This window comes from Typha latifolia, chromosome 11, assembly GCF_019914945.1.
Source record: "Typha latifolia isolate L0001 chromosome 11, TyphaL0001v2, whole genome shotgun sequence".
Classification (NCBI taxonomy): Eukaryota; Viridiplantae; Streptophyta; class Magnoliopsida; order Poales; family Typhaceae; genus Typha; species Typha latifolia.
In genome coordinates, this window is record NC_133096.1 from 3,021,469 (window position 1) to 3,038,530 (window position 17,062).

The window sequence follows — 17,062 nt, forward strand, 5'->3', positions numbered from 1 at the left end:
AAGAAATTAATAATCTAATAGCATAATAAAGTTGACTGCTATCCACATATTTATAGAGGCAAGCCAATAAGTCCTAATAACAATAAGTAACCTTAATTCTAGAGGATTCCCGCCGATCACATTCGAACGCAACTAATCACGTTCGAACGCAACTAATTGTGTTCAAACGCAACTAATCACATTCGAACGCACAAAAGGCGTACTTTGTATGTGCGAATGCGTTGCAGGCATTCGAACTCGCCCGACCGCATTCGAACGTGCGTTACGTGTTCTCTGTATTTGCGAACCTGATGTAGGCGTTCAGGGGTTTGAATGCGACCCCTCATGCGTTTGAATGCGACCTACATGAATTTTATTTTAATGAAAATAAATAACTAATGAAGTAAGAAAATATCCTAACTAAATGTATCACCTTAACTGCCACTTTTACTGTGGAAGCAGAGTTTGTTTCTTATTTTGAGGCTACTTCATATGGTGTATAGAGTAAGAGTTTCATATCTGGGCTTAGAGATATGGATTCTATTTTTAGGCCACTAAGAATTTTCTACGATAATTCAAATGCTGTTTTTATGGCTAAGAATAATAAAAGTGGAAGTCGAAATAAACACATTGACATTAAGTATCTAGCCATAAGGAAACGAATTAAGGAAAATAAAATGTATACAATCTAAGGGCATGCCACCATTGAAATTCAATGATCATGTAGAAGAAATAAGACTTGGTTCTACTATGTAATTATGTATACAATCTAAGAATGAAACTGTTATTAATTGTGATGTTTTCTCATATTAATGTGCACCTTAATAATTTGAGAAAATTCATAGGACCAAGAATAAACATAAGATTTATTCATTAAGAGTTACCACATAAAGTATTACTTGAGAACTAAACATATCATAATACAGAAGATAATACTTGCTATCAAAGGACTTATCACTATGATTCGTGAGTTTATTTGTTAAGAAAGATAATCAATGAGATTAAGTTAAGGAATCGATCAGGTCAAACGTATGGACCAAGTCGGAGAAAGTCACTATTTTTCTTTTAACTCAATTTATTATGGTCCAAATATTTTTCTCTTATTCTAACATTCATGATGGTTAGAATCTTTTCTCATTGATTAGATAAAGGTTTTCTCATTGATTGAGATGAATGTTTTCTTATTGATTAAGATGAAAATTTTCTTATTGATTGAGATAAAAGTTTTCTCATGAGATGAACGTTTATTTTCAATATAGTAACTCATAGCTATAAAGCTTGATGGGAGCTAGGCTATATATAGTAGATTTGGTCTCTAAGTTAATTCAGAAAAGCCACACCATCAAACTAGAGTGTTTGAAAGCTTAGAAGATCCAAAACTAACGTGAAAAAAATTATAAGTTTTGAAGTGTGAATTTGAACACTAATGGATGGAGGTATGATAATATTTCGGATCTTTAATTTCGATCCAGTATAGAATTTAATTTTGTAATTTAAATCATATTCTTTTATTCTAACAGATAGAGCATAAAAGGAATGTTGTCAAACTTCAAAGCCACTAATTTCAATTATGAAAAAGAAAATATATTAATCGACTACGAGTACAAAGATCCTCAGTGTAAGAGAGCTAAGGAAAGTTCACCTATGCACAACTTGTAAGCAAATCGGCGACTTACTTAATTTCCTCAAAATATGCTACAATAATGGTGGCGCATAAAAAGGGACAAGGGTTAGAATATCAACAAAATTGTAGTTCTCAAAGGTGGCTTCCTCATATTAATCATATTTTGAGGTTTCTATGAAGATATGATTTTCTAACTACTGCCACAGTTGGGGTCTTTTAATCTCTTACATTGCAGATGGAATATTAGAATTGCAAACGGTCAATCGATTAAACTTGGACGAAATAGGTAGATCTTCAACTGATCACTGTTAACAAGGACTGCATAGATAGATCTTCAACTGATCACTGCTAACCAGGATTCATAGATAGATCTTCAACTGATCACTGTTAACCACATGGCCGAGCATGTTATGCCTCTTTTTATAAGAAAAAGTGTTACACCCAATTATAATTAGAGAGAATATATAGAGAAAGAGGGTAGAGAAATAAGACAGAGTAGAGATAGGGAGAGAAAGACAGGCAGAGCGAGGTAAAGGTTCCAAAGGAGGTAGAGCCCTTAGTAGGGTAATAGAGGTCCCCACTTCCTCCTAAGTAAGAGATGTCTATGTGAAAACTAGATAAAGTCAGAGCCAAGAAACTGAAAATTCTCCCTTTAACTTCCACCAAATTGCGAGCAGCATTTCAAGACCTTTTCTTCGTAGTGGAGGGATAAAGTGAATCTTCCAAGAGTGCTATGCTCACGGTCATCCCTTAAACCCAGCCTCAAAGACAGCCGGTTTGTGGATTTCTTTGATATATTTACATTCGAAGATGTGGGTGACTGATTCTAGGTGTTCATTACAGAGTACAAATCATCATACAGTAAATCCCCCCTTAGCCGTATTGCCTCATGTGCGGTCTGTTGAGATGGGCTAACCAAAAGAATATCTTAACTTTGGTGAGAAAAGAGAGATTTTGGCAAATCTGAGGCCCGAGAAGTTAATATTGTAGAGAGAATTGACAGTGTATATTCCACCAGTAAATCTCCAAACAATCCGATCACAATCATTCGTCAGGAGCAAAATGGTTATGCTTATTCTTACAATATGATTGTTCTTCTGAGTTCCATTTGTTCATATCAGATTACAAAATGAATGATATGAATAGAAAAGGAGAGATTTTTCCTTAGAAACATAAACTAGAAGCTCAGTATAAACAATAATATAACAATGACTAGCCATTTGCCCCTCGGCAACAAAAAGGAAGCAAACTCCAAAGCCACCTCTATGAACATTAATATCTGACAGTGTTGGCAGAAATGCTTACACATACGTGGTTCACAACTACCTGGATGCTCCTTTTAGTTATGGAGAAATAATATCGGAAACAGACGAAAGGATTTAACCAGGCAGGCTTCAGATTACTTGGTTTAGTACAGCTTAGGCATCAGAATCAGGCCCATGGTTAAAATCCAACTTCAGGGTAGTACCTTACAACTTTGTCACGTAATTGGAGTCATACCAGTCATTTGCTTGCCTCACACGCTATAGTTTGTCTCATACTTTTGAATCTTTTCTGCATGCCCACAAAATACTGCTCCTTGTTGAGTTTATATCCATATGCTGCTAAATGCTTCCTCAATTGCCCTCTTCTTGCTTAGCTCAACAGTCCATCCACCAGCTCTTGCACCTCTCTCTGCACGAAGCTTCATTGCCTCCTCATCCTCAGAAGCATAACCCTGAAGAGGATCAACTGACCCAACTGGGACTGGCTGAGGAGCCATACCGGTAGGACGGGGTTGTGCAAGCCCAGCAGAGACAGCTGCGGGGGCATACTGACCTTGAACTCCCAATCCGCTGGTAATTCCTTGGGAGCTTTGTCCAGCACCCTGTACAACTAGACGGTGAAAAACACACCAAAGAACTCATCCGACAAAGAAGGCGGGAACTGATAATAGATAAAAGATTACTATGGAGCACTCTATCCCATGATGCATGGAAATTAATAATTCAATCTAGTAGAACATAATGCTAAGTTGTCCATCTTTGAACAAAAAAGGGGACATTTTGAAAGAATGTGGAAACATGAAAAAAGAAATAGTTCACACTGTTGCAAACCTATTTATTTGTCTTAAGATGATGAAGAGCATAGCTGTCAACAAATTTTTATGCATATATCAAACAAAGAGACAAGAACAAGACATAAAAGCACATCTATTAAAATATTAGGACTTTTAAATACTTGGCACATGAGTGTTTGCACCAGCAATATTTCATACAATATGATCCACCGAGTAATGTAAAACTTAACCTTATAAACCATTTCAAACACGAATTGTTGTGATGACTACATGGGGCATGCCGATCGGAGTGTTGGCATGTGGCATGGGGTGTGCCAATATGATGTGACCTGAGTTAAATTGGACCACCTCATGGGACATTGGACTCGCTGGGTTGAGTCAGTTTGTTAGTTTAACCATCATTTGTTTAGTTTAGCCATTTAACTATTTCAGCTTAACCAATTGTTATTAGTCGCTAGTGATCTAGTCAGTTAGCCTCCTTTAAATATGTAGAGTGCAAGGCAGGTTCAATTAGTGAAGAATTAATCTTGGTTTAAATCTCTATACCTTCCATCCCTCTCTCTAGCCCTAGCTCCTTCAAACCCTAGCCGCCAGCCAACCTTAGCTACAACCTAACTCCTCCCTCCACCATCGACCTCCCTAATCCCTTAGGACTTACCACCTTCTCCCCCCTCTTCTCTTCTCAATCTGACTGACCACTACCACACCCCTACCTCACCATCTCGCCCACCACCGTCAACCATACCATTCCATCATTGGAGATCTCAACTCCGCCAGTCCACCACCACCATTCTACACCACCGCCACCTCCACCATCTCCCTAAGAACTGACCAACCCAAATTGCACAACCAATCCTACCACGCCTCACCCCCTCCAGCGAGCTTACACCACCACCTATTTTGTCATCACCATTTCTTTTAACCTACTAGGTGATGTGAAACAAATGGATCGTTAGAATTCTAGGAACGATGATAGTGAAAGAAAGAGAAAAAAGAATATGGTTTCACACCTCCATTCTCAAATAGGGTTTCACACCTCCATCTCCATTGCTAATGAGTTGGATTGTGTTAGGTGCTAATAGGTTTGGATAGGGTTGAGTTGGTAAGCTGAATTGGTTTGGATTTAGGTGGGTTTGAGTTTAATAGGTTAGAGAAGGTGAGAGAATTTTGGTATTTTGGGGAGAAATTAAAATTCGAAATTTTGGTAGATATGGTAAGGAAGAAAAGAAAGAGAATTTTGATATTTTGGAGGGAAATTTTAAAATTCGAACTTTGGGATAGGCTTGAGTGGTTTTTGGATAGTTAGGATTTGTTGAGAGGGTTAAGGAAAAAAAAATATTTGTTGAAATCTCAAGGAAAGGATACGCAACTAGAATTTGAAATTCAAAAATTCAAAAATTCAAAATTTTCGAATTTCAAAAATTCGAAATTCAAAATTTTGAAATTTAAAAATTTGAAAATTCTCAAAATTTGAAAATTCGAAATTCTTTGAGATGCGATTTTTTTTTCGCTCACCTATGGCAAAGATGAAGGTTGATTTAGGTGATGATAGACTATTGGATGATGCACGAAAACTCCCCGTTTGGTTGGATCTTGCTTCGCAATTTCGAAATGATGACTGATTCTTCCATCTACAACGGCGATCTTCTCATGCGATGATAATTTGACATTCGTGATGCAAGTGTCGAATGAAGGACAAGTGTAGAGTGGCATAGAACTTGAAAGGCGAGCCATCTATATATGGTGGAATTGGTGATAAAGGTTGGGGAAGATGGGTAGCACAGGAAAATTAATGGGTGATGGAGACAGAAAATATGGTTTGAAAAAAATTTGAATCCTAAAAAACCATTGCTCTGATACCAAAAATGATGTGAAACAAATAGATCGTTAGGATTCTAGGAATGATGATAGTAAAAGAAAGAGAAAAAAGAATGGAGTTTCACATCTCCATTCTCAAATAGGGTTTCACACCCAAAACTCACATTGGAGATTTCAAAAACAATTTCATTTCTTCATTAACCCCAATTGAGTAAAAAGTTGGTATATATATAGACCTTACAAATGACAATAAGGAAATAACACCCTAAACAATTGCGAAAGCAAATATAACCCTAAACACCATAAATAACAAATGTATAATAAAAATAATTGATTGAAAACTAATTTTCTAAAAGAGATACTGCATTGAGCCTGTGTAATATGTCATTGATGTCCGCATCACTAGGATTCGGGTTCACATCATAATGGCACTCTCCCTCTTGCCTCCTAGCGATGTGAGGCACTATACAGGTTATCGACAACTGAGGGGTAGAGGAGGTGAAATCATAAGCATGGAGGTGCGAAAGGCTTGAGGAGCTCAATGAGGAAGATGATGAGAGAGACGATCCACTCAACAGGATCCTCTTTCTAACATAGACAAGTATTGGTTTTTCACTTGGACACAAACCTTTCACTACACCAAAATTGGCTTTTTCCAACATTTATTTATCAGCGTCTATCAAAAACGCCAGCATAAACTCTACCAATACTAGCGAATCACAAAACACGCTGGTATAAATGGTTAACTTCAAATCCCCATCATATTTTCCAGTATATAGAGTGGCGTTTATAAGGAACGTCACGATAAGTTGGTGATATCTTGATGTTTGTAAAGAAACACCAGAATAAATCGAAAAATAGTGGCATTTAAAGAAAACATTGGAAATAGATTGACGTATATAGAAAACGCCAAGAGAAAGGATATCATATAGTGGCATTTGTATATAAACACCAACATAAATTAAAAAATATACTAATAGTGCTACTCATTGATTTAGCGAACCATATTACTCTATAATCTTTTACCCTTTCTGATAGGGTTCTTAAATTAATAGACATAGATCTTTCGGGGACTCTCAAAGTGTACATAAGAAAACTAAAAGAGAAATATCAAGAACAAGTCCACATTTGATGAAGCCTTGGTTGCGATTAGCCCCAACATTGCACTTGGTGTTGACTTTCTTGCTGAAGGGCTTGGAGAGCTTGACAAGCTCCTTCCCCCACTCCCATGGTAGGTTGCGGAGGCAAAGCACATCTTGGAAGCTAGGGTTACTACGTCAATCGAAATGGGCGAGTGCGTGATGCAAAGGCTAGGGTTAGGTTTTAAATTTTAAGGAAGGATTTAGAACACTAGATGAAGAGGTCAAAACGATGAGGAGGGGGCATGGGGAGAGATGGAGAGTTAGTTTGAGTGAGCATGAAAAATGGAGATGGGTAGGTTTTAGGGGTGGAGGCAACTAATGAAGAAGACTAGAAGAGGGAATTAGAGTGTTAATGGGCCGGATAGACAGGTTTGGGGTTTGAGGTTTGGGTTACTGCTAATTATTAACTAATTAGTTAATAACATTAAATGGGTAAATAGATATTCGATATCTGAATCTGGAATTCTCAAATTTCTCTTAGCATATTTCCAAAATGGCGCTATACTTTTTCATTTATACTAATACTGTATTTCTGAAAAAGAACACAGATCAAAGATTCCTTAAGTAGATTGTTGGTTTCATACTCTTTTGTTAGAATAGGTAAGGATATTTACAATAGATAGCTAGTCACTTGGTTTTCTCAACAAACAAAAGTAATGCATCTCCCAATAGATATATTGTTTTGGCAAAATAAAACATATTTTATATCAAATATTTCATATTTGTTTTGTATTTGTTTGGAGTTGCTTATATTCCTTATGCATGTAAATTTATTGCTTGAGGAACTTTTCCCCTTATGTTATTGTGTAAATAGGTTGCCTCATCACACTTCAATTGACCTGTTGCTTTATTTTGCAATGCAGAATTGGACTTTAACAGAGGAAATGCATTACAATGACAACCACTCAACATGCATCTTAATGCAAGCAATGTGGTTTGCATTCTCTATTGTTGTATGCTATGATGCAGGATCTTTGTGTAATTATAGATAACCACAAGCTAGACTGATGATCGGCGAAACATGCTGTTACATTTTCCATCAAAGTAAAAGAAATATGATGGTTAAACTCATGGCAGTAGAAGAGTGTTATGTAAGTTTTATTTTAGGCATGCATGCCTAACACACAACAGTTGCAACACAAACAAATGCACCTAATACACATGCAAACATAATGCACACCCTAGTGAGCCCTACTCAAGAACAAACTTATGTGGCATGAATAAAAAAAAACCTGTTAATATAGAAAAAGATAAGGAGATACATAGATTCACACCGAGAGAGAAGATAGGGCATCGATGAATCGTTTTTGATGTTTCGAAAGATGCCCATGGTGGGCAATCAACCCACCGCATAGCACATAGGAGATAAGCAGGCACATATACAGGTGTCTATGCAATTTAGCAATTTAAAATATTATATCTAGGATAAAAGGCATATAATATAAAATATTTTGTTAGTAATAACAAATTTATGAATAAATATACTAAATGATACAAAGAGGGCTATTCATATATTATTTCTTGTGGCAGACTATCGAATACGAAAGCAACAAATTCATCAAAATAGTCCTGATTCAGGAAATTAAGTCAGCATTGTTTGTCTGGCTGCAGGAAATTCCTGCATTCAGGGCTGTGATATGCTCCAATGTATAGTTTTTTTTTTTTTTTTTTTTTTTTTTTTTTTTTTTTTTGATTGAATGAGCTGTATTTAGCTATTGATGATTGGCTCCGGTGGGTTAAAGCCCACTTGGCCCAAAGCATTACATATCCGGTGGGTTTAGACCCACTTCTCCCAAGTCATACAGTTCTTGAGGGATTGGGTCCCCCTCTCGGATCGATCCGACCCGGGTTGCCCCCAATCCCCTCATCGCCGCCCAATCGGCCAACCCGTTACACCTTCTCCCTATGTGCGCTACAGTACACTCCACAACTCTCTCCAGTTGGTTTTTACACTCGCGGATGATACCTGCGATCTGCCACGGACACGGCGTTTCCTCCTTCAGTATCTTCACCAGGACCTCTGCATCCACCTCCACGTCCACCGGCTGCTCGGTCCGGAGAAGGCTCAGCCCCATTCGAAGCGCCCATGCTTCTGCATATAGCGGTGACACTGCCGGCGCTGGCTCCCATCGCACTATTATAAGCTTCCCTCTGTCGTCTCTGACAACAGCCCCCGCTCCTGCTTGGCAAGCATGGACGCGGAAAGCTCCATCAGTGTTCAGTTTGATTCGCCCTTCCGATGGTCTTCTCCACTCGCTCTGCTCTTGTCCCGCCGCCGTTACAGCGTTTGACGTCTCCGTCGCATATTCATTAGTCATGAACAAGCCCCGTTTCGCCACAGCGGATGTCTCCTCTCTGTTCTCTCCGAAAACCACCCGGTTGCGCTGTTTCCATATACCCCAACACGTGGTCGCTATTAGCGCTCGTATGTAGTCGTCACTCACTGTACTCCTCCCCCAAGCCGTAGTTATCCACTGCACCTGTCATCTCCACCTAACCGCACTGCATGCAGCATTCCCTTAGTAGGTAGTCTCCCCCATAGGAGTTTCCAGCAAAACGTCTGCACTCTCGGCGCCACCTTTAGCTTCCACAGCCCCCTCCATCCCGGCCACTCTTCCTCCTCAGTTGGTTTGAGGAATCTATAAATGGAGGAAGGCTTCGGGCTCCCCAACGTGTGTGGCCACCAGATCCATTTATCCTTGACTCCCGAGGTAGCCAGGGCGGTGCAGGCTATTTCAAAAGCCAGCTCCAGCCCAGCTACTCCCACCAGATTGTGGCCGCTGTTTGATCTGCTCCGTAGTACCTCCGCCACTGAGAGCTCCATGCTCATCATGTCCGGGTGTATCACGCGTGGTTGCCACCTCCATGGCACTGCCGACGTCCATGGGTCGTCCGCAGCAGACGAGTCCTTTCCATCACCGATCAGTTTCCGGCAACCCATTTTGATTACGCTCGCAGTGTTGTAGAGTGCTTTCCAAACTCCCGACGTTGTCCTCCACTTCCCTTGTTGCCAGGGGTGCAGCCCACCATACTTTCCATTCACGATTCTGATCCAGTTTGCATCCTCTCCGTTGAGCACCCGGAACACCTGCTTACCAAGCAAACTGAATCTGGTGAGCTTCAGGCTACGCACTCCAAGGCCTCCCTCCCGCTTTGGCTGCATCACCTTGCCCCAGCTTACCAGATGCATTCCTTTGTTACTGCCATTAGACCATAGAAAGTTCCTCGCCACTTTATTGATCGCTTCCAACACCGTATCTGGCACCCATGAGCAGCTCAGCCAGAAGGTTGGTACTGCCAACAGGGTGGACCGTAGCAGGGTTAGCCTGCCGGCAAAGGAGAGGCTGTTGCATTTCCACCCTGCTAGCTTCTTGGCTACTCTCTCCACCAGCCATCTGTGCTCCCTAACCGAGACCCGTTTACCAGAAATAGGTACACCTAAATATCTGAACGGCATTCTCGCTTCCGGCATCCCCATGAGGTAGCGTATGTTATCCGCAGCTTCCTTCTTCATCCACTCCGGTAGGAACAACTCCGACTTTGCCAGGTTAACTCTTTGGTTTGTGGCCGTCGAGTAGATATCCAGGCATTCCTTGACTACATCTACATTCTGCCCAGACGCCTCCGCAGTTATCAGTAGGTCATCTGCATACAGAAGGTGTGACAGGTGCATCTCCCCCACCCGATATCCCTGCAACACCCCACGAGCCATTCGATCTTTGAGTAAGCTGGATAGCATTTGCGAGACCAAGATGAATAGATATGGGGATAGTGGGTCTCCCTGCCTCAGCCCGCGGTGGGGCGTAAACCATCTTGTCGGAGAGCCGTTCACGAGGATGGCAAATCGTGGAGACTTGATGCAGGCGCTGATCCACCAACACCACTTTGCCGGAAATCCCATGGCGTTCAGCACTCCTAGGACGGCCGGCCAGCTAACTCTGTCGTAAGCTTTCTCCATGTCTAATTTAATCATCATCAGAGGATGCCGGTGTTTGTCATTAGTCATCGAGTGCGCTATCTCCTGCGCGGCCAGGATGTTGTCGAAGATGGTCCGGCCCCTAACGAACGCCACCTGCTCTTGGTCCACCAACCGTGGAAGTAGTCCCCTCAGTCTGCCCACCAACACCTTGGCAATAACCTTATACACTACATTGCATAGTGAGATCGGCCGGTAGTCCCGCACCGTGGCCGGTTTGTCCACCTTTGGAATTAGGGTTATAAAGGTTCGCCCCCACTGCTGTGGAACCCGTGCATGTTCGAAGAAGTATTTGACAGCTTCACACAATGTAGCTCCCATCTCCTGCCAGTGGGCCAGGTAAACCTCCGCCTGTATCCCGTCCGGCCCCGGTGCTTTCCCCGCCGGCATGCTTCGTAGTGCCTCTAGGATCTCGTCGCTGCCCACCGGCTTCAGCAGTGCCATCCGGTCTTCACTGGATATTACAGGCAGCTCCATCTCCTGTGGCAGCTCCCATCTCTCGGCCGTGTTTGGTCCCCACAGCTCCTCGTAGTGCTCAAGAAATTCTTTTGCAATATGCTCTTGATCCTGTATCCATTCCCCTTCCTTTGACCTGAGCCGTTGGATCTTGTTCCGTCGGCCCCTCAGAGTTGCCGTGAGATGGAAAAAGTGCGTATTCCTATCCCCCTCCTGCACCCATTTCAGACGAGATCGCTGCAACCATTTCAGATTGATCTGTCGGCTTAGCGCGGCCCTCCTGTTGTAGCAGCAACGAAGGTTGGCGAAGTCAGCAGCATCCAATTCCTCTCTAGCATCCCTTTCCTCCAAACTTTGGATCTCCATCCGCACCGCCTTCATTTCTGTCTCCAAACATCCCAGGCCTGCCTTACTCCACAGTCCGAGGTACCTCTGCATGTTCATTATCTTGTGAGTAAAACCATGCATGGGGTTCCCATGTGCAGTACCCCTCCAGGACCTGGCTATGATGTCGCGGCACTCCTTGTACTCCATCCAGTAAAGCTCGAAGCGGAAGGGCCTTCGTCTCCTCTCCGGTTTCCCTTGGGCCTGAACTAGCAATGGTGCATGGTCAGAAGATGACCTATCCAGGTGCAACACCCTGCTCCCAGGAAACATCCGGACCCATTCTGGGTTCGCCAAGGCTCTGTCCAATCTGACCCATATCCGATTGTCTCCCGACTGATTGTTGCACCACGTGAATGGCACCCCTTCGTACCCTAGGTCACACACTCCGGCCTCCTCCACGAACTGAGCAAAATTTGAGGATTTCGGTCCAAGCGTAACCGTAGCTCTACTTCTCTTCTCCTCCACTGCTAGGATTGCGTTAAAGTCTCCGCCAACTAGCCACGGCAAGCCAAGGCTCCCAAGCCCCGCTAGTTCTTCCTATAGCAGTTTCTGCTGCTCCAGTTGGTTACTAGCGTAGACTGCCGTCATCAGCCACGTTTCACCCTCCCTGGATGATACCACCATGTGTGCCGCATACCGCGACACCGTCACCACATCGACGTATCCTACCACTGTCTTCCACAGTAATATCAGTCCTCCGGATATACCTTCCGCTGGTACAGTAAAGGAGGACCACCGTCTTCGCATCACTCGACTGACCACCTTTGCCTTTTCCCCGTCTGCATGGGTTTCCAACAAGAATATAAAATCCACACCGTGTTCTCTACTCATGTCCCGGCACCTATCCAGTACATCCTTCCTCAAGGCACCACGACAGTTCCAGTAGATTGCTTTAAACATAACACAGTTTTTAGGTTAGGCCGTCCTACCGCGCTTCGCGGCCAGTCTTCCCTGGTCCATTTCTGTCTCCTCCACCACCATTTTTCCAGTCGACCCTGTCGCAGTGGCCGCATTGCTATTTCCCACGCATACCAGTGCCCACTGCTCCTCCTTGGTGACTTCCACCTCCATTGGCTCATGATCTCCGCTTCTTGGGTTCGCCAGCATCTCCTTTAGCTTCTGCACAGCTCTGCTATGTCCCTCGCTCGGTCCGTTCGCCTCCGCTGGAGGTTTGGTACCTGCAGCTACGACCCCGTCATTGTATCCTCCCGTTGGGAATCTCGCACTCTCTCCACCACGAGTATCTCGCCACGTGGTCGTGAAGGTAGCTCTCCCACTTCTCTTCCCTCCCGATCCAAGCCTAATGGCGGTACCGTTGATAGTGACACACTCTTGGTCTGGCTCCAGGCTCGTACACGAGCCGCCCAAATCTACTATCCCCGCTTGGCCGATGTCCGGGGTCCTTCATCGTCTGACAGCCCAGTATATCTTCTTGCCTCTCCTTTCCTTTAGCCATCATGCGCATTTTTTGTCCGTTGGATAGTTGGGTTCCGCTCTGGTTGACTTGCACCACTGCTGCTTTTTCTATTTTCCTTGTAGGTTGTGCCAGGCTGTGATTTATGACCTTAGCCTTCCCTTTCATTTGCATTGACCTCACCCTATCATCATTGGGTCCTACGCTTCTCATCGATTGGCTGTTCCTTCTGCCTAGGTTCGAAGATTTTGGTAACGTCTGGCTACAGTCTGCCACCTTTATCTTCCCGGTGTTCTCTGTGTATGCCTCAGCCACCCCGCTTCTCTTCCAGTTTCCATTATCGTGTAAGGGCGCCTCCTTGCTCGTCGAGTCCGACTCCCTAGGTTCCGTTTTGCCATTCCCTACCTTGGTCACTCGTGTCCTGTCCATAGGAAACCACGCCTCGCCGGAGTACTTCGGCTGAGGCTACACCGTCTTCCGCCGTCTCCTAGTCATCGTGCACCACGGTCCGTAGGTCATGTTTTGTTCCTCCATCTCTGGCTGTCCACCCTCCGTCTCCTTCCGTGCCTGACCACCCTCAGCACCGGCTGCTGCAGCTTCCCCTTCTCCTTCTTTACTCTTATATTCGCAGCCCGTTGCTCGATGGCCGATACGACCGCAGCGGTAGCAAAATATAGGTATGTTTTCATAAACCACTCTAAGGTCTACCTTGTCCTCTTTTGGTCCCAACCACACCGCCTACTTTAGTGGCTTCTCAAGCTCTATCTCCACACACACCCAGGCATACCTGCTCCTAGTATGATCGAGCGTCGTCTCATCCACCCTCAGTGGCTTCCCGAAGTACCCTGCCACCGGCACTAGTGCTTCCAGCTCCCAGTACTCTTGCGGGAGATTGTGTAGCTGGATCCACACTGGAGCCGCTGTAAATGCCTCAGCTGATGGCCTGAAGTTGTTCCTCCATGGAATGATGCTAAGCACCCGTCCCTGGATTGTCCACGGCCCTTTCGTTAGCACATGCACCATGTCTTCCTCCTTTTCAAACCGGAACATGTAGTAGCCTTCCGACATGTCCGACGCAACGAATCGATCTATTCCGCTCCACAGCCTGGTCAAAGTTCGCTTCAGGAGATCCAAAGGAAGGCTGCGCCCCAAGAACCTTCCGAATAGGGTGAGTTTCCATCGGCTCCTGCACCTCTCCAGGACCTCCGGATCGATGAGTATGCAGTCCTCCGTTTGCTCTCTCAGCTTAGTCAGAATTTCTTCCGGAATACGACCATGCGTTCCTTTTGCCGGCCCTCCTCCCGCAGCTACTGACGCCCACGATCGTCTCGGCCTATCTTCCTCCTTCCCATCATTACTTGGAGTTTCCCTTCCCTGCCCGTTTCCCCCACCAGCATGGCCCGGTGGGGGCTCCGAACCCATACTGCCACCCCTGTACCGGAAGGCCGATGACTTATCCCGACTGGGGATTGGTTTCTAGTGAGAGAGAGAGGGTGGGTTCCTAAACTCGCCAAACGAATCCCTGAGGTTGATCGTTTTTGCTCCAATGTATAGTGGGGCAAGAAAAGGAAGTAGAGGATGTAGGAGAGAGTGGTGATGGGAAACAACAAAGGTTGTAGTGTTGGGGAGTCAAAACTAAATTAGTCCAAACCATATTAACCTAGACATTTTCACATTAAGCCTGCAGGGTTTAGTATCTCTATCCATATATTAGGTGGATATCTGACTAGTAGACTTGCAGGGGCTTGTACCTATACTTAGATTTAGCCTAATTAGTGCTAAAATTGTGTTTAGTTAGAAAACCCATCTAGAGTTTGCAAAAAATTCAAATCTGGAAAATTTGCACCATCATGTGTCTCCAGCTTGTGATAGTCTTGTGAAGGTTGTCCAGTCGGGTTCACAGGTGAATCTCAGTGTGTGCACACTTGGGATTTAGCTTGTAGTACTCTTGAGGCAGTATTTGCCTGGACTCTTGCAAGTAGGCCGCAAATAACCATCTTAAAGAGTGTGTTGATCTGCCACACACTACAAGAAATGCTACTACTAAGGTAAATTAAATTTCGTATATAATAACAAATTTTTATACTAACAAGTTATATGCAAACAAGTCAGGTCAACAGAACTTGATAGCACCATATTCTAGGTGCACCTCCCACTTTAGAGTGTTAACCAGCTGATGAACCTAACAATCTTCACAAAACTTACACCAAATCTCCTAGATTTTGGGAGTAGAAGTTTTGATCAAATCAGGTATTCTAGAAATAACTCTAATTTTTAACTAAAAATACACCTGAAAATAGAAAAAAAAAATCACAAATACAAGATAACAAACAACACAGGAAAACACATTTTGATAAACAAATCGCACACATGCACACATGCACACAAGTCAGATTGGACCAATTCATGAAACATTGGACTCACTAGGTTGAGTCAGTTATCTTAATTAGACGATTTTCATTTCAGTTGAGTCATTTATCATTTCATCTTGTTATGATTTAAGTCATGTGATTAGTCGGTTGGGTCAAATCGGTTAGCCTCCTTTAAATAATGTGGAGTGCAACCAAATTGATTGATTGAGTCCCTTCTATTTCTCTTCTCTCTCTCTCTCTTGTGCCCAATCTAATTCGTTCAAACCCTAGCCCTCACTACCCTGACTAGCCTCCTCCTTCCTCCTTCCTCCTTCCTCCTCCGTCGATCCCCCAGTTCCTTAGGGCCGACCACCTCCTGCCCCATCTTCTCTTCTCGGATCCGACCAGCAACCACCACCACGCCCCACCATCATCACCATGCCACCATGTCTCTTGCCATCGGCCACCACCATATCCTTACTGTCAGCCACCCCAAACTGCCACTCCACCATCGCTGCCTTACACCACTGTCCTCTCCATCACCACCATTCTTACCCCTCATGTCAGAAACATATCATCATCATTTCTGCACCAAACCCGTCACCACATTGCACCAACCTTCTTCACAGATTTCACCACTAACCTTGCAATCCCAGATTAGAACCTGACTAGACCCATATAGAATGTGAATCTGAATAGGATCTGAATACTAAAAACGTAGACCGGAACATTTCAAAGTCAATCAATCTAATTTCGTAATTCCAACAGTATATGAATATTTCGTAAATATTTTCTCAGAACTGTGCAATTGAGATTTATGCATTGAACCTACGATCTCCATTTTTACACCTTTCGAACTGGGTTCACATTACACACACTCAATTTACCATAAAGAAATATCTTAGAAGAGTCTCCATGTCTGTAGTTTTGGTGACTACCATGCCGAAAACTGATACTTCCTTGCCCAATATGTATTATACACCCTAATTCCCATTCTTATTTGATATTTCAGTGAGAACAGCACCATTAATTCCAGAATCATGGAGTAAATGGTTATCAGTTGTCAACGATAAATGCCCGATTGACTATTTGGGGTGTTGTGCCAATTTAAGGTCACCATACTGACAGAATAGATGACTGAGATTCTGGTAAATGAAATAGCTATCCACCATAGTTTACTTCATTACTTCAGATGCATACCATAATGTGAACAGTGGCCTTGATGCTGACAATCCACTAGCTATTGGTTTATTTTCCTACTAAATCCCAAAATGCTTGTAAGAAGAAGAGATGGAAAGAGATGAACTTATAAATGAATGAATTTACTTCTGCCCTTATAATGTCTGCGTAACAATTACTCCTATCATAGAATGTATATAATCTAAAGAACAGTAAGTAGAGTTAAAAGGATTTCTAAGGAGCATATCACCAGAGACGAGAAATTCACTAACCATATCCATTGAATCTGTCAGCCCAGCATTTCCCCTGCTTGCCCTTAATGCTCCTGCAAGTTCTTCAGCCTGTATCAAAACATTATCACAATTGCAAGAAAGAGCATTTCTTATTTTTGGTAATACTTCAGTTGGTGTGCAATTAGAATATAATGACAGAGTATACCAATAGAGAACCACAACACACCACCTCGGAGAACTAAAATTCATACATTTTCAAAGTACCTTACGAGCTCGGGAATTGATTATCTGTTCAGCATTTTCTTCTTGATACTTGGCAATCTTGGCTTCAATTGCAGCAACATCTATTCCTTCAATTAAGTTGAAAGCTTCATAAAAGAACCATATAAAATGCTGTTAATAGGGACGTCAAAGCATGTAAGGAGATGGAATAATATGCAAATA

The 17,062-nt window shown here is 43.2% G+C and overlaps 1 protein-coding gene across 2 annotated transcripts in view; it reads right to left on the reverse strand.

Annotated features, from left to right (window-relative positions):
• Window positions 1-2,654: 2,654 nt before the first annotated feature.
• Window positions 2,655-17,062, reverse strand: part of LOC140797804 (uncharacterized) — a 28,158-nt gene continuing 13,750 nt past the window's right edge. For both annotated transcript variants that reach the window (XM_073151468.1, XM_073151469.1), the window contains exons 3-5: window positions 16,883-16,986; window positions 16,658-16,726; window positions 2,655-3,470 (exon numbers count right to left, since the gene is read on the reverse strand). In XM_073151468.1, coding sequence (XP_073007569.1) covers window positions 3,192-3,470; window positions 16,658-16,726; window positions 16,883-16,986 — 452 coding nt within the window. In that variant the 3' untranslated portion in view covers window positions 2,655-3,191. The remainder of the gene's footprint in view (window positions 3,471-16,657; window positions 16,727-16,882; window positions 16,987-17,062) is intronic.